The 17,803-nt window shown below is 43.8% G+C and overlaps 1 protein-coding gene across 5 annotated transcripts; it reads left to right on the forward strand.

Annotated features, from left to right (window-relative positions):
- The first annotated feature begins 2,072 nt into the window (after window positions 1-2,072).
- On the forward strand, window positions 2,073-10,186 carry rgcc (regulator of cell cycle). Of its 5 annotated transcripts, none has more exons than XM_068040233.1 (5): window positions 2,073-2,199; window positions 3,330-3,500; window positions 4,448-4,525; window positions 6,121-6,183; window positions 9,098-10,186. In XM_068040233.1, exons 1-5 carry the CDS (start codon window positions 2,166-2,168, stop codon window positions 9,103-9,105), a joined length of 354 nt encoding a protein of 117 aa, XP_067896334.1. In that variant the 5' UTR covers window positions 2,073-2,165; the 3' UTR covers window positions 9,106-10,186. The 5 variants fall into 5 exon arrangements, with proteins under 5 accessions (XP_067896334.1, XP_067896337.1, XP_067896335.1 ...); XM_068040236.1 differs by lacking the exon at window positions 2,073-2,199 and adding an exon at window positions 2,305-2,395; XM_068040234.1 differs by lacking the exon at window positions 2,073-2,199 and adding an exon at window positions 2,402-2,484.
- Window positions 10,187-17,803: the final 7,617 nt, after the last annotated feature.

Genomic DNA, 17,803 nt, shown 5'->3' on the forward strand with positions numbered 1-17,803 from the left:
CAAGATTCCCATGCTCCGTGATTTTGAGACTCTGACATGTGTTCCAGGATTCCCATATTTCTGAATTTAGAAACTCCCTCCCTATGCTGCAGGATGCTTCTCAAGAGTGTCATTCCCTGGCTCAGGTGTTCCCCTTTATAAATACAGGTACTCCATTTATCTGATTATAACCCTGCAGACCCTCTCCAGTACCTAATGTAACTTCCATTGCTATATTCATCACCTTGTACGTTTCCTTCCTTACCTTTTTCACCACCCTTAGGTAGATGCCATTTTGTCCATAACATGAAGATTAAGGGGCTGAATTTTCTATCAGTAGCCTTTGGGAACCTATTGCATGGGCACTAATGACAGGAGATAAGGGAAGAGATGTGTAATGTGGGGTCTCTATCCCTGTTATGTTGTTTCTAGGATTTTCTGGTGTTTCTTCAAAAGGGCATATCTAGGGCTGCACCTATGATTACGAATGCTGAATTCCCCACCATTAATATCCTGGGGTTCACCATTGACCAGAAACATAATTGGACCAGCCACAAAATACAGTGGCTATAAGACGAGTTTCGAGGCTGTGAATTCTGCGGCAAGTAACTCACCTCTTGACTCTACAAAGCCTGTCCACCATCTACAAGGCACAAGTCAAAAGTATGATGGAATACTTCCCTCTTACCGGGATGAGTGTGGTTCCAACAACACTCAGGAATCTCAACAACATCCAGGATGAAGCACCCCATGTGATTGGCACCCATCCACCATCTTAAACATTCACTCCCTCCATCACTGGTGCTCAGTGGCAGCAGTGTGCACCATATACAAGATGCACTTCAGCAACTCGCCAAAGCTCCTTCAAAAGCATCTTCCAAACCCATGACCTCTATCACCTAAAAGAACAGGGCTGCAGATGCATGGGAACACCACCACCTGCAAGTTCCCCTGCAAGTCGCACACTTGGAACTATATCACCCTTCCTTCACTGTTGCTGGGTCAAAATCCTAGAACTCCCTACCTAACAGCACTGTGGGTGCACCTACACTACACAGACTGCAGCAGTTCAAGAAGGTGGCTCACTCTACCTTCTCAAGGACAATTAGGGAGGGGCAATAAATGCTGGCCTTGCCAACAATGCTCACATCCCATGAACAAATAAACAAAAATACTCACATGGAAATGAGGCAGTTGTGGTTGTTCCTAGTTTCTTGAGCCTCATTTACTCGTCCCTGTTTTATTTTTCACGAATCTCAATTCTTCTTATTTAATATGAATAGAAATTCGTGGATGATTCTCAAATAAAGAAGAAGCAAGGTTTTATGTAGATTCACCATAAAGTTAAATACAATTTTGCAGCACAGAAACAGGCCTTTCAGACTATCAGGTCTATGTCGGTCTTTCGGCTCCACATGTGTCTCCTCTGACCAGGCCTCATCTCACTGTATCAGCATATCCTTCTATTCCTCTCTCCTACCAGTGCTAATCTAGTTTCCTCTTAAATGCATCTATACTATTGGTTCAATCACTCCATGTGGTAGCAAGTTCAACATTCTCACCACCCCCTATGTCAAGAAGTTTCTCCTGAATTCCTTACTGAATTTATTACTGACTATTCTATGTTTATGGCCGCGAGTTTTGGACTTCTCCAGAAGAGGAAATATCTTCTCCAGTTCCACCCTATGGAACCCCTGCATAATTTTAAAGACCATCAGGTCACCTCTCGGGTTTCACTTTGCTGGAGAAAAGAGCCCCAATCTGTTCAGTCTTGATAGTTGTGCCGCTATTTATTAGTGTTAATAATGTTGCAGTAGCTCCCAGCCACGATGTTGTGCAGTGTTACTATGTCGTTTGCATTGTAAGCTGTGGACATCAGCCCTTGAGCGTGTGCTCCAGTCAGGTTACAGAAGCACTTGAGTAATGCCAGACACTGAGCCCTGGTGGAACTATTCCTGGTTAAGGTGCGAACTCCTCAGCAACCAGATGGGCAGCAGCAGGTGGCTGAAGCCGAAAGGGAAATCCCTCCCCCCACGTCATTGGCGGCGGGGGGAAACTCCTGGGTGACGTATTGAGAGGCGGCCAGTCACCTATAAAAGAGGGTAAAGTTACAAGCACGGAGCAGAGAGCTGCTGAGGGTCGTGGCAGCTCCAGCTCTGCACACTGCTACCAGCACAGCCACTAAGATGAAGTCACATAACAGCAGGATTGCAGCGAGATGTAAGTGACAGTATCTAGTGCCATGACAGGGCGCGGTGAGCAGGACCCCCGTGCCCCTTCGCAAGCTCACTCTGCCGGTTACTGCTGCTGCTCCGTCACCGCCTGGCGGCGAGCGACTGCTGTGGGTAACTGTAGAGACAGGAACTGCTGGAAATACACAGGAGATCGGGCAACATCTCCACTGGCAAAGGACAGGGTAATGTTTGGGGTGTAGACCTCGTGGAAGGAGTGGACGGGCTAATCTTTGGAAAGAAGACTGGTTAATGTTTGGGGCAGTGATGTTCTGTAAGGAGCGAGAGAGATGACGGGTTAATGTTTGGCGATGTGATCTGTAACGAGAGAGAGAGATGACGGGTTAATGTTTGGGGAGGTGATGTTCTGTAAGGAGCGAGAGAGAGAGATGACGGGTTCATGTTTGGGGAGGTGATGTTCTGTAAGGAGCGAGAGAGAGAGATGACGGGTTCATGTTTGGGGAGGTGATGTTTTGTAACGAGAGAGAAATGACGGGTTAATGTTTGGGGAGGCGATGTGATCTGTAACGAGAGAGAGATGACGGGTTAATGTTTGGGGAGGTGATGTTTTGTAACGAGAGAGAGAGATGACGGGTTAATGTTTGGGGAGGTGATGTTTTGTAAGGAGTGAGAGAGATGACGGGTTAATATTATGAGATCTTTTGCATCTATCTAAACAGGTGGTTGACATTTGATTTAACATCTTCTCTATAAAATAAGCCCTCTAATGGACACTTCCCTCTGTGCTGCACTGAAGTTTTAGCCAAGATTATAAACTCAAGCCCTAGAGTGGGATTTGAACTCTCAAACTTCTGATTTGGAAGTAAGGGTGCCAAGCTATTTGAGAAGTAAGGAGGTGACGGATTAATATTTGTGGTGTAGACCCTGGTCGATGAGTTGCACCTGAAGGATTTCTTTTTTTTTTACATACTGCTCTATACCTCCCAAATCTTCTGCATTTGTTTCAGAGTTGCCATATTTGCAGTTTATCATTTGGTTATCCCACATTGGAGGCACCCATAGTAACTGGACAAGGACTTTGGCTGCTTTGCTAATATGAACCTTTCTGAGCACCATACCAATGGTTATAACTTGACCCATGTCTTGTTTGTGTTGCAGCACGGATGGAAGATGAAGATCTGAGTGCTGTCCTATGTGAATTTAATGCAGTGATTGAGGATTTCAGTTCTCCTCTGAACAAGAGACATTTCAGATATGACGAACACTTGAGATGCATGAAAAGGAGGAGCAGCACGAGCATCAGTGACTGTGGCATTAGTGATTCAGACAGTGAGTATTGAATACTGAGGAAGGTGCCTCTAATGTTGGGACGATCCCCAATCTTTGGAGCGAGGTCAGAATTGATGTGCCACACTGAGTTTTGAATGATTATATCATTTTGGCAAACAGAACCTTGATTACACATCTGACACAATTTCTTCCTTGATGGTGCACACAGGATCACAAGATAGTTATGGATGAGGAAGGTGATGGAGCCCATTTAAATTCATCTATCCAGAAAGGTCCCAAAGTCCCATTCCCCCCACCCCCCAACCCCCCACCTCCAATTGCAGCATCTAATTGTTTCTTAAATGATTCCAGCATTTGTGACTCCACCACTGGTTGCTTACAGTGTTCACACTACATGAAGAATTTCTTAATATCAATCCTAAATTGACTTTTTACTGGTTTGGACTTGTGTACCCTTATCCTCCAAGTAATATGCTGGGTTTACCTTTTCCACTCACTTGACTTTCTTGTATACTTCCTGTAAGATCACTTCTCTGACCCTTCCTTTCCAAGCTGAAAAGTCCAAGTTTCTCCCGCCCTCCTTTAAAACTCAAACTTGACACAAGGGATCATCCTCATGTTTCTATTCTGTACTGCCTCCAATACTTTAATGTCCCTGATCACTACCTCCTCTGACTGTTTGGCTTATGTAGGTCAACATTGTAATGTCTTTAGTAGATTGTTGCTGTGCATTGGCCTCCCATCTGTCCACTGTTCACATTGTGTACAATAGAATCAAATATCAAACTCAATGTGAAATTAATAATTCTTTGCTGCATACAAAATGTGCTAAACTTTTTCTAATTACATGATGCCTTTGTGGAGATTTGAACCTTTGACACAACAACCAGCCTCAACTTCCTCATCTGTTTGAAATCTTTGATGTACATGTTCCACCCATGTGGTTTCAGTGCATTAGTTCCTGTTTTTTACTTTTAAAACAACAGGTACAGATTCACTTCGGAGAAACAGTTTCAGCTTCAGCGACGAGAAGCTTAACAGTTCCACACTTTCATCTTCCAAAGGTACTGTTGCTTTCTCTTATCACTTATCTGACTAATCAAGGGTTGATTTCCAGAGTTTGTGTTGAGCCTTGCACGCTAGCAATATGTGTCAGAAAAATACAATATAAAATTGGTCCATCAGTAACAAGGGGTTAGACTTGAAATTGTCACTAGATAGTGAATGTTAGAAGTATTTTCACTGCAGTAGTATTTTCACACTACATGCTTTCTTCTTTGAGATTGTGATGTATCCCCCAGTTGCTTTGGCATGCAGGATTAATCTCCTGACCTGTATGGGTGAGTTTACATACTGTGGGAGATCCTTCTCTGAAAGGGAGTAGGACAAATAGAGGGGATGGTGAGTCCCATTGTGCTCCTGGTAGCTTACCAGATCTTTATCTAGAAGGATTGTGTGTTTGTAGAGGGCCTCTTTGGCTGCTGTTCTCACCAATCAGTCAGGATCAAGTGGCACTCTTAGGTTCTGGTGCAGGAGTTTGACCTGACTGAGTCCTCTGTAGATTGCTGCCTGACCTCTCTTCTCTAAGAAACCTGTAGCCCTCTTCACTTGTTTGGGAGGATAGCATGGTGTAGGAGAGATGTTTCCAGATGGGAGCTCTCCACAATGAAAGGTCAGCTATCATTGTAGTTTGTAGAGAATCGCAGGGCCTATGGATGTAGTGCTCCTGTTGGGTGAAGTAGACTCTATTTAAAAATAAAACTGGGTCCTATGGCGCAACTTGTGTCATTTAATAACAATTTGATGCTACTTTTAGCAAGTGCCTTATGCTAGAAACATTTTGAGATTGTGCCTGTGATGACTTGGTTGTGTAACAACAGTGTGCTGTGCAACATACTTACAAGCAGTGTAGACATAGCTGAACTAGCATGCATGGTTAAGGCTGAAGTCATTTCAATTTCTAACTCCAAGAGCAAAATGTCACCAGCGCCAATGTAAATGACCATCCCCCTCTTTCTCTTGCCAATATTTGGCCAAGGGCGGGCCTCTCAGGACAGCCTTCTGTTTCTCAGATTGCTGTCCTGATGTTATCTTACCCTGGTAACAGGCAAGGTCCCAGCCAGATGCATGAAGCCAGTAGTTGATGTTCAAGTGACTGCACATTCTTGGCAGGTACGTCCTTACTTCAACCTGCGTTTCATGCAGCAGTTAGTTGCTTACTAGATCTTCCCAGTGGTCAACTTTATAAAAAAAAAAAAATGAATCTTACTTTGGAGTCAACTTATGTGGGATTGGAATAAAAACAAGAAATGCTGGAACCACTCAGCAGGTCTGGCAGCATCTGTGGAAAGAGAAGCAGAGTTAAAGTTTCGGGTCAGTGACCCTTCTTCGGAACTGGCAGGATGTGGGATTGGAGTTGTGTCGACCAGACCAGGTAGGGATGGCAAATTTGTTTCACAATAGTGGGCCATTTGTGTTTTTACAATAAGCTGGCAGCCTTCATGGTCATTTATTTTTTGAGGCTGCTGGTTCTAGTACCATAACCAATAATCTCTCTAAACAAGTGAGGATTTGAATCAGCAACTCTTCTTATGAACAGGAGAGACTAGCAATTGCCAAACTCCAATAAAAAGCTCCAAATGTTGTTTTTTCCTTACAGCAAAGCTTGGAGATACAAAGGAACTGGAAGACTTTATTGCTGATTTGGACAGAACGTTAGAAAGTGAGTATCATCCCTGGTTTTAGACGCTGCAGCTGAAATAAGTCCTAAAACATTTCTACTGTGTGCATGCAGTATGCTGATGAATAGAAGCCACGACTCTGCAGGCGATAAAGCATTTTCCAGTTTCCAAGTCACATGTTAAATGACTAATTGCTTTGCACAATTCTCCCCATATTAACCTGATCCAAGTGCTTAAAAATAAGCTTCAGCAAACTTCTTTCGCCACCCAACCCCTTACCAGACTGTTTCAATGAGATTGCCAAATGAAAGAGCATTCTGTTATATTTTGAGATCAGTTAGCTTGTATTCACTGAGTTGTCTGGACTACTAGTTGGACACTGGTAGTGTTATTTACTGGCACATTCCAGCCCAGCACTTTGAGTGCAGCATGGTTGGAATGTACACAACTGATGCTGTATGTGTATGTATGCACCACCACAGTTTGTTTTCCATTTAATGCTGTTAAACCACATTCATCAAGAATGTTACATCAGCTGCACCAGAAACCCTAAATGGACCATGATACTATTGAGGCCAAGTGATTTTTAAAATCTAGTATCCACATAACTGGTTAACCTATCTCATGAAAGATGTGAGCATCAAATATTTGCAAACCATATATTAGTAAAATCAGAAAGTCGCTTTTTAATAAAATGAGGATCAGGCAGATTGGACTTCAAGCAATACTGATTCTAGGCAAAAAATAAAATACTGCAGAAGATGAAAATCTAAAAGAAAAAACAGAAAATTCTGGAGACATTCAGCAGGACAGGCAGCATCTGTGAAGAGAACATGAGTCAGTCCACATTTCAGGTACAGACCTGTCCTCAGAACTAAATGTTTTCTCAATGGATGATGCCTGTCCTGTTTCTGCTTCGCTTATGCTCAACAGTTTGCACAGAATTGCCCTTCTATGAGGACAGCTCCCTCCAGCTGGATGCTCGCTGTATAGCTCACTCTGACTGCCCATTAGCTCCGTGTTCACTACCTACCTACTGGCCCACTGCCCATTAGCTACTTGCATGTGCATCAAATTTGTGGAACATAGCAGCACATTAGTCCCTTTCATAACCACACTTGACAATATATTAACACTATAGGCAATAGGCTGGGATGGATAAAAATTGTTTACAATAAGACTGTATATATGACTAACAGTTTACATATATCGAACACATTTGTCACTAAAATTCAATAAAGCATGACAGGTGTGTGTGAAACTTATGTCGGGAGAAGATTTTTCTTGTTTACCATATGAATCAAATTGTAAACATCTTGTTTACCATTTCATGCAAAGCAGTAATATTCTCTCTATCCCCTTGAACTGTGGAAAAGACCCAACAGTACAATTCTAGATTGAACTATCAAATTGGGTTGTCTAGCAGAAGCGTTTTGAACTTTGGAACATTGGAGTGAAGTATTGTGATGGGTATGGGCCTGTAATGGGAGTAATTCTGGGGGACGAATTAAGACACAAGAATGTCCTCTCCCAAAACTGTATTGGTTCCAATATATATTCAGCGATCGTAATGCCATTGAATGTCATCTCCCCTTGACATTCAATGGCATTACGATCGTGGAATCCCCCCCCATCAACATCCTAGGGGTTACCATTGACCAGGAACTGAATTGGAGTAGCTATATAAATACCTTGGCTACAAGAACAAGTCAGAGGCTAGGAATCCTGCGGTGTGTAACTCACCACCTGACTCCCCAAAGCCTGTCCGCCATCTACAAGGCACAAGTCAGGAGTGTGATGGAATGTTCTCCACTTGCCTGGATGGGTGCAGCTCCAACAATACTCTAAGCTCGACACCATCCAGGACAAAGCAGCCCACTTGATTGGCACCCCATCCACAAACATTCACTCCCTCCACCACCAATGCACAGTGGCAGCAGTGTGTACCATCTACAAGATGCACTGCAGCAATGCACCAAGGCTCCTTAGACAGCACCTTCCAAACCCGCAACCTCCACCAACTGGAAGGACAACTAGAAGGACTTGGAACTATATCACCGTTCCTTCACTTTTGCTGGGTCAAAATCCTGGAACTCCTTAACAGCACAGTGGGTGTCCCTACCTCACAGACTGCAGTGGTTCAAGAAGGCAGCTCACCACCACCTTCTCAAGGGCAATTATGGATGGGCAATAAATGCTGGCCTGGCCAGTGATGCCCTCATCCCATGAATGAATAAAAGAAAATGTAATCGAACGACAAATGGATTTATTCCTTCAGAATTTCATTGAGTGCATATGTGTAATACATATGCTTGTAATCTGCTGCCATGATTATGTGACAGCTGCTTTTATGTTTGTTGTTTTGGCTTTGGAGACCTGTCTTTTGAGGCAGTTCCCAGTGGCAAATTCATGGACGTGGGTAATGATGAGTCCAATCTGCCAGGCTATGCAAAGGGATTTAACAGCACAAATACCAGAAGCCAGCTACCAGAATCATATAAAAGGACGGCGCAGTGGTTAGCACTGCAGCCTCACAGCTCCAGCGACCCGGGTTCAATTCTGGGTACTGCCTGTGTGGAGTTTGCAAGTTCTCCCTGTGTCTGCGTGGGTTTCCTCCGGGTGCTCCGGTTTCCTCCCACAAGCCAAAAGACTTGCAGGTTGGTAGGTAAATTGGTCATTATAAATTGCCCCTAGCATAGGTAGGTGGTAGGGAAATATAGGGACAGGTGGGGATGTGGTAGGAATATGGGATTAGTGTAGGATTAGTATAAATGGGTGGTTGATGGTCGGCACAGACTCGGTGGGCCGAAGGGCCTGTTTCAGTGCTGTATCTCTAAAACTAAAACTAAAAAGCAGATAGACAGATCGTGATGCTGTCGCCTTCTAAATACATCGACAAACGCGCATATCTCATCCTAAAGCTAATTATGTTGCCTGCATTGCATTGGTTCGCAGGTATGTGAGGAAGGGTGCAAGTCTGGGCCATGGTCTTGTTCAGCCACATGAAGAAAATACACGAACGTCTACAATCTGCCGACATTACTGAATGACCATGTTTTCATATTGACTTTGGGACAGGTCTCAATCAGTAAATACTTTTCAGAACAATTTCTATTCAAATACATTTTAATATTTGCATGCTATATATTTTTTACTAAATTAAAGTTTAGAATCTAATTTCAACAGTATAGAAATACTGTATAGTATGCATTTATATAGGGATGGGGGTGTTAGCGGGCAGAGGAATGGATGGAGGTTTTGGAATCTGATTTTGAAGGTTGGGAGTGGTGGCAATCAGGCAGGGGTTTTACTGTGGGTTGGGAGAGGTGCCTCGTGGCGGATGGGGCAGGATTGCGGGTTGGGAGAGGAGGCTAGGTGTGGATCGGGGGTTGGGAACAGCAACTATCAGGAAGGAGATTAAATTTGGAGTTGGGAGGAACAGGACTGCTTGCATTGAGTTAAGTTACTTGCCAACTTTTGTTGTGGGCAATCCTAGACCTGGTTTCCCTGAGTTCAGTCTGTGATGGCATTGGCTGTCCAATCTTGGAGAGAGAGCCTCAAACATATGTTCGGCCCTTTTATATGTAAAAAAGGGGCCTAACACCTGCTTCAGGTGTGGATAAAGTATGCGTCTTGTTTATCCTTACTCAGTATAGCAGACGGATATGTGCACGCACTTCCTGCCCACATATTGGGGCCTTGGTATTCCGAGTAGCGCCTAAAGAACGGACACTGCGTGAACCAATTTCTGGGCTGATATCTCTGACAGCACAGCAAAATGAAAATAAAAATGTGCCATTTTATAGTCGTAAATTACAAATTTTGTGACTAGTGATTGTTTCACATTGAAATGTATGTTTTATATATTGAAACATTTTACAAGCTTTAGAAGTCTTTGTACACGTCCATAAGCCAGCCTGCTATGTCCAGTGCAAATTGTTGCAAAATGAAATGCATTTTGATAACCAACCTTCAGTTGTGTTGCTCTTCCTCTTCCTGATTTCTGTACTGAACATTAAATAAACTTCTATATTTGTTTGAAAATTTTGTTTTTCATTTTTTCCATCGGAGTGCAACATAAAATGCTGTCTGTCAGGTGAAGCTGTTTCTTATCGAGTTTGAGATCTGTGGTTAAACTGTTAATATGGTGTGCAAAGTATCAGGTTCCTGCTGCACTGAAGGGCTCTATGCTCTGTCAATACTGTAAAGTGTTACTGCCCTGAGTTATTTTCAATATTTCAAATTCACAGCTAGTAATACTTCCTGCCAGTCAAAGTCTGTCTATTATCAGCATTCCTAACATCAGATATTACTGTGCTTGCCTTGTGTGGCAAAGGAAGGAATAATGTAGGAATAAGAAAATCACTTCATTCAAACTATTTTAAGGTGTCAAAACATATCATATTGCTGTCAAAAAATGTTTTCTTAACTGAGCTGGGATTATAAGCATATTTGCTATTTTGTAAGCCACAGTTAGAATGCTGCATGCATGTTTGGATGTCCCATTATAAAGAAAGACTTGCATTTATATAGTGCCTTTTACAACCTCCAGATTTCCCAAAGCACTTTACAACCAATGACGTACTTGTGAGCTGTAGTCACTGTTATAGTGTAGGAAACTCAGCACCCAATTTGTACACTAAGATCCCACAAATAACAATGTGAAAATGGCCAGGTAATCTTTTTTAATGACATTAATTTGAGGGATAAATATTGGAATTCTCCTGTTCCTCTTCAAAATAGTGCCATGGGATCTTTTACATGCACCTGGGAGGGCTGACAGGACTTTGTCCAAAGGCAGCACCTCTGACAGTGCAGTCTAATCTGGGACTGGAGTCACATGGGTCGAACCAGGTAAGGGCAGCATTTTGCCTTATCTATTGAACCAGTTGAGTTTTTAATGACGACCCAACAGCTTTGTGGTCACTTTTACTGATACTAATAGCAGTCTATTAATTTGCAAATTATTTTTTAAAAATGAATTCTAATTTTCAATTGGTAAAACTTGAGCTTGCATTTTCTGGATTACTTGACATAGTGGTCCAGTGGTATAACCACTGCACTACCAATAATTCCCTATGTTTAAAAACAGCTGGAAGAGGCTGAATCTTGGTGCATTTACCCTCAAATTTTCAAATCTGAATTCATTTATCAAAAGCCTGCAGCTTAAAAATGAAAATCCCTCCAATGTGAAATAGCCAGTAAACCCTAATTATGAGGCTAGAGCAGGGTTGTCCAATATACGGCCTGCAGGCCAGAATCTGGCACGCCAAAGGTTCCCAACTGCTCGCCGATGTAAACTACCGGGGCTGTTCCTCATCCTCACCAGTGGTCTCTGACTGTAGATGAGAAATTTCCCTTTGTCGTCTTCTTGCAGACTGGCTTTTATAAAAAGTCGCAAGTCAGTTTCACAGCTGACAGATGCTGGGAGCGGGGACAGCAGTTTCCCAACTTCAGATAGATTCAGGGGTTTTCTGGTGGGCTTTTATTAAAAAAAAAGTCAGAACCCACCGGAAAACCCCAAATCTGTCTGAAGTTCAGAAACTGTTGTTCCCAATGTCAGTGCCTACCAGCTGTGAAACTGACTTACGATCTTTTTTTAAAAAGCTGACCAATCATCTGCTCTCTGCAACTGTCAGAGAACGGGACAGAGAGTGTGATAAAGAGGGGAACAGAGAGAGAAGAGGGGACAGAGAAAGTGGGGGACGGAGAATGAGGATGACAGTAAGGATGACATGGGTGGGGGGCACAACACTGAGGGAAAGAGAGTGATCAAGATCACTCCTGACTGATGGACTTCTATCTGGAATGCTCCACATTGCTACAAAATTGTGCGGGCAGACATTGGCTACTTGTGCAAGCAAAAAAATGCCAGGTATCTCACTATATCAGTGTCCAACATAGAGAAGAGAAAGTAAGTCAATAATTACTTTTCTGATTTAAAGCTTCACAAAAGTACATTTGTTGTTTTGATTAATAGTAAGATAAATTTTTAATACCTTTATTGTTCTGAAATTATCTCGCCTGCCCCCTATGTAAGACAAAAATTGTAATGTGCCCACCCCCGACGCGAAAAGGTTGGACAACCCTGCTCTAGCATTTAGTTCCATACACGAACACATGAATTAGGAGCAGGAGTAGGCAATTGGCCCCTCGAGCCTGCTCCGCCAATCAATAAGATCGTGGCTGATCTGATTGTAACCTCAACTCTACGTTCCCGCATGCCCCCAATAACCTTTCACCCCCTTGCTTATCAAGACTGTAGTTCCAGACTATAAGGCTAATTAACACAGACAGGAACTTCAATGCTTCAATCAACAACAACTTGCAATTATGTAGCACCTTTAACATAACCGCAGTGCAGTTTCCGTGCCAGCAGACCTATTGTGGATATGATCTTCTCCATACGCCAGCTACAAGAGAAGTGTAGGGAACAGAGTATACCCCGTTAACTGACTTTCGTCGATCTCACTAAGGCATTTGACACCGTCAGCAGTGCAGGGCTCTACAAGATTTTGGGAAAAATTGGCTGTCACCAAAGTTCCTCAGTCTCATCTGCTCTTGTCATGACAGCATACACTGCACTGTATAGTTTGATGGCTCCACTTCCAACAGTTTTGGAGAGAAGAATGGAATGAAACAGGGCTGTGTCCTAGTCCCCACTCTGTTTGGTATCTTCTTCTCCATCTCCTGACCTTTGCCTTTCTTGCTGATATGGAAGGAGGCTACTTGCACACTAGGTCAGATGATAAGCTCTACAATCTATGAAGGCTGAAAGCAAAGACAAAAACACATCACATCCTGATCAGAAAACTCCTCTACGCTGATGATGCTGCACTAGTCTCTCACACCGAAACCCAGCTACAAAGACTCATAGACTGTCTCTCCCCTGCCTGTAACTTGTTCTCTTTGACTATAAGCATCAAGAAAATCGTGATCATCTCCGCCCCAGATCACTTTAAATAACACCCCACTGGAAGTGCTTAGCAAATTCTGTTACCTTGGGTCCATGGTGACAGACAATCTGTCCCTTGATACAGAACTCGATACACGCATAGGGAAAGCAGCTACCACCTTTGGCCGACTTGCAAAATTTGCATGGGATAACACCAAGCTGAACCTTAGGACCAAGATAATGGTTTATAAGGCCTCTGTTCTCAGCACTTTGCTGTATGGCTATGAAACATGGGTGACTTACAGGTACCAGGAAAAGAAGCTCAATAATGTCCATCTTCGCTGCTTGCGGCACATTATTGGTATATCCTGACAAGATCACAAATGTAATAGTCCTCTCAAAGGCAGAGCTCCCAAGTGTGTTGGCACTAATCAAACAGGGGCGGCTTCGGTGGATCAGACACGTCTTCAGGATGGAAGATGGTCGTATATCCAAGGACTTTCTGTATGGTGAGGTAGCCGGGGCCAGACGACCAGTGGGGCACCCAAAGCTCTGCTTCAAGGATGCTTGTAAGTGTGACATGAAGGCCCTAAATGTCGCCTTTCACACTTGGGAGTCACTAACTGGCAAACGAGGAAAATGGTGACACATCCTGTGGACTGGTGTGCATTACCATGATGACCAGTTGCTACAGCAGCTTGGCAACAGGTGCCAATGTCAAAAACAACAACTCACAGTGTCATTTGCTTCATATGTGGCACGTGTAGAAGAACCTGCCTCTCAATGATTGGCCTTCACAGCCATCAGCAAAGGTGCACTAAGAGAAGACACCCCACCTAAATGGATTGTTGCTGCATGTTCATCATCTTTTGTAGATGGAAGGCTTCCAACCCAACCCTAACATACTAAAATGCCCTAAATTCGCTACACAAGAGTATATCAGACAAAATCTAACACTGAGCCACTTAGAGATATTGGGATAGGTGACCAAAAATTTGGTTAAAGTGGTAGGATTTAAAGAGTTACTTAGAGGAAGTGGGAGAGAGAGGTAGAGAGGTTTGGGGGGAATTCTGGATCTTAGGGCCTCGGCAACTGAAGAGCTGGCTGCCAATGGTGGTGCGCTGAAAATTAGGGATATGCAGCTCTTCTTTGGCCTCCTTATCTCGAGAGACAATGGGTAAGCGCCTGGAGGTGGTCAGTGGTGTGTGGAGCAGTGCCTGGAGTGGCTAAAAAGGCCAATTCTAGAGTGACAGGCTCTTCCACAGGTGCTGCACAAAAATTTGATTGTCGGGGCTGTTACACAGTTGGCTCTCCCCTTGCGCCTCTGTCTTTTTTCCTGCCAACTGCTAAGTCTCTTTGACTCGCCACACTTTAGCCCCGCCTTTATGGCTGTCCGCCAGCTCTGGCGAATGCTGGCAACTGACTCCCACGACTTGTGATCAATGTCGCAGGATTTCATGTCGCGTTTGCAGACGTCTTTAAAGCGGAGACATGGACGGCCGATGGGTCTGATACCAGTGGCGAGCTCGCTGTCCAATGTGTCTTTGGGGATCCTGCCATCTTCCATGCGGCTCACATGGCCAAGCCATCTCAAGTGCTGCTGACTCAGTAGTGTGTATAAGCTGGGGATGTTGGCCGCCTCGAGGACTTCTGTGTTGGAGATACGGCCATGCCACCTGATGCCAAGTATTCTCCGGAGGCAGCGAAGATGGAATGAATTGAGACGTCGCTCTTGGCTGACATACGTTGTCCAGGCCTCGCTGCCATAGAGCAAGGTACTGAGGACACAGGCTTGATACACTCGGACTTTTGTGTTCCGTGTCAGTGCGCCATTTTCCCACACTCTCTTGGCGAGTCTGGACATAGCAGTGGAAGCCTTTCCCATGCGCTTGTTGATTTCTGCATCTAGAGACAGGTTACTGGTGATAGTTGAGCCTAGGTAGGTGAACTCTTGAACCACTTCCAGAGCGTGGTCGCCAATATTGATGGATGGAGCATTTCTGACGTCCTGCCCCATGATGTTCGTTTTCTTGAGGCTGATGGTTAGGCCAAATTCATTGCAGGCAGCTGCAAACCTGTCGATGAGACTCTGCAGGCACTCTTCAGTGTGAGAGGGATATGCAAGAGGCCAGAATTAAAGTAGTGCAGAGATTTTTTTTTTATTATAGAGATACAACACTGAAACAGGCCCTTCAGCCCACCGAGTCTGTGCCGACCAACAACCACCCATTTATACTAGCCCTACAGTAATCCCATATTCCCTACCACCTACCTACACTAGGGGCAATTTGCAACGGCCAATTTACCTATCACCTGCAAGTCTTTGGCTGTGGGAGGAAACCGAAGCACCCGGCGAAAACCCACGCAGTCACAGAGAGAACTTGCAAACTCCGCACAGGCAGTACCCAGAATCGAACCCGGGTCGCTAGAGCTGAGAGGCTGCAGTTATAACCGCTGCGTCTTTGAGGGTTATCTCTGGAGGAGGTACTCAGTGAGTAGCTGAGCTATATAGACCAGAAAGAGCAGAGTTTGATCTTTGTTCTGTGCTGAGTTAGCTCAGCCACATTAATAACGTTGAAGTCGATTCGGGTTTATCTCAGAATTTGATTAATATTGGTTAATCCCTTTTCAACCGGTCAATTGTAGTTTCCATTTTGAGAGGCAGCAACCTCTTCAAGCTAAGCTCCTGGGTGAAAGCAGACATGACAGTCTTCATACATAAGGATTGTGACGTCTCATAGAGGCATCTCTCCATCTGATTCCCTTAGCATGTTGAAACTGGACAAGATAACCTGTTGTGGATTATGGGCCAGTGTGTGAGCAGGAAGGAAGCACTTGAGCCTTAGATTAGGGAAGGCCTCCAGCCTCACCCTCACCCGCTCTCTAGAGTGGTTTATAGGCCCCCTAACAGTAGCCGTATTGTTGAACAGAGTATTAATTAAGAAATAAGAAGAGCTTGTAACAAAGGCAAACGAATAATCATTGGGGTCTTCAAATCTTCATATAGACTGGACAAATCAAACTGGCAAAAATGATTTGGAGGTCGGGTTCATGGAATACATTGAAGATGGTTTCCTAGACGATATGTCATAAAACCAACCAGGAAAGAGGCTATTTTAGATCTTGTTTTGTGTACAAAGAACAAAGAACAGTACAGCACAGGAACAGGCCATTCGGCCCTCCAAGCCTGCGCCGATCTTGATGCTTGCTGAAACTAAAACCTTCTGCACTTCCGGGGACCGTATCCCTCTATTCCCATCCTATTCATGTATCTGTCAAGATGCCTCTTGATGAGACAGGGTTAATTAGTAATCTCATAGTAAGGGATCCTCTGGGAAAGAGTGATCATAATATGATAGAATTTCATATTGAGTTCAGGAGTGTCATACATAAGTGTGAAACTAGTATATTAAACTTAAAAGCCAATTTCATAGGCATGAGGGGTGAGTTGGCTTATGTAGAGGTTCAGTGCAACAGTGACCTTCAGTGCCACTGGCATTGGATTTCTTCACTCAGAGGATTGTGAATCTACCCCAGAGGGCTGTGAATACTCAATACTGGGTACATTCAAGGCTGAAATCAATAAGGTTGGGACTTTAAGTGAATCAAGGGGTATGGGAATGGAGCAGGAAAGTGGAATTGAGGTCGGGGATCAGCCATGATCTTATTGAATGGTGCAGCAGTCTCGCAGGGCCGTATGGCCTACTCCTGCTCCTATTTCTTATGCTCTAATGTTCTTTTCATGCCCTCCCCAAGCCAATGATTCCCAGTGTGGCCACTTGGAACAAACTCAGGGGCCTTGCAGTATGGGCCTCCTCCCTTTGTGCTTTGGATGTAGAAATTACACCATCTCATGTGAATGGCCTAACTGGAAGCCAGAAATGAGAGAATGAAGTCTGTCTTTTCTGTTATATGCTGCTTTGTCTTACAGGAGAAGAAGCAGAGTCAAGTCATTAACAGTGTCAGGGGTTTATAAAGTGACAACCAAAACCCACCCTGCAGTTGCTGTCAGTCCATGTACAAGCACATAGTATTTCTAGTGTCTTTTGAGTTTGGAGCCAACCTGGGTAAACTGAGACCAGGAACTAGCAAACTGGCATTTGTGTTGGATCAGCAGACAGATCAGATCATATAGCTTTACATCATAGAAGACTTTTAATAGATTAAAAATCATAAAGTTGTTTTCCACTGCATACTGTTTATGACACAGATTCCAAGCAAGCCTGATGCAAAATATTCCAGAACAACACCGGGCTGTTTAAAATCTGTTACCAGATGTCACTGTGCTTGGATTAGTTTAAGTACAACGTGTATGTTGGATTCCCCCTCAGGATGGGATTTGAGCAAATGGAACTTCTGAATATTGTGCTTTTTTTGGATGTGGTGGGCGAAATGGGACTGTGGGTAAGGAAGAATGTAAACTGGAGGCCTTTATGATACATACTTTACAGGGAGTCTTTTGTTCAGTTTATTTCCTTTCTCACGTGTTAAGATTATTTATAGCAACTTTTCTAAGAAGAAATTCATCTTCAAAACTTGTAACATTTCTGTGCTCCAAGTTTCTGCTTTACTCTCTTCACTGAGTCGTTACAGATGAAGAAGGCCATTCAGCCCATCCATCCAGGAGAACCTGTCAGCCCAGCATCAAATTGACTCGTCATTGTTTCAGGATTTTCACTCTTAATATTGGACACAGACTCCATTCCAAATGTCAATCACTCTCTGTTTGATGAGGAATCCTCTTTCTTGCCCATTTGAACCAATGC

This window comes from Heterodontus francisci, chromosome 10, assembly GCF_036365525.1.
Source record: "Heterodontus francisci isolate sHetFra1 chromosome 10, sHetFra1.hap1, whole genome shotgun sequence".
Lineage (NCBI taxonomy): Eukaryota > Metazoa > Chordata > Chondrichthyes > Heterodontiformes > Heterodontidae > Heterodontus > Heterodontus francisci.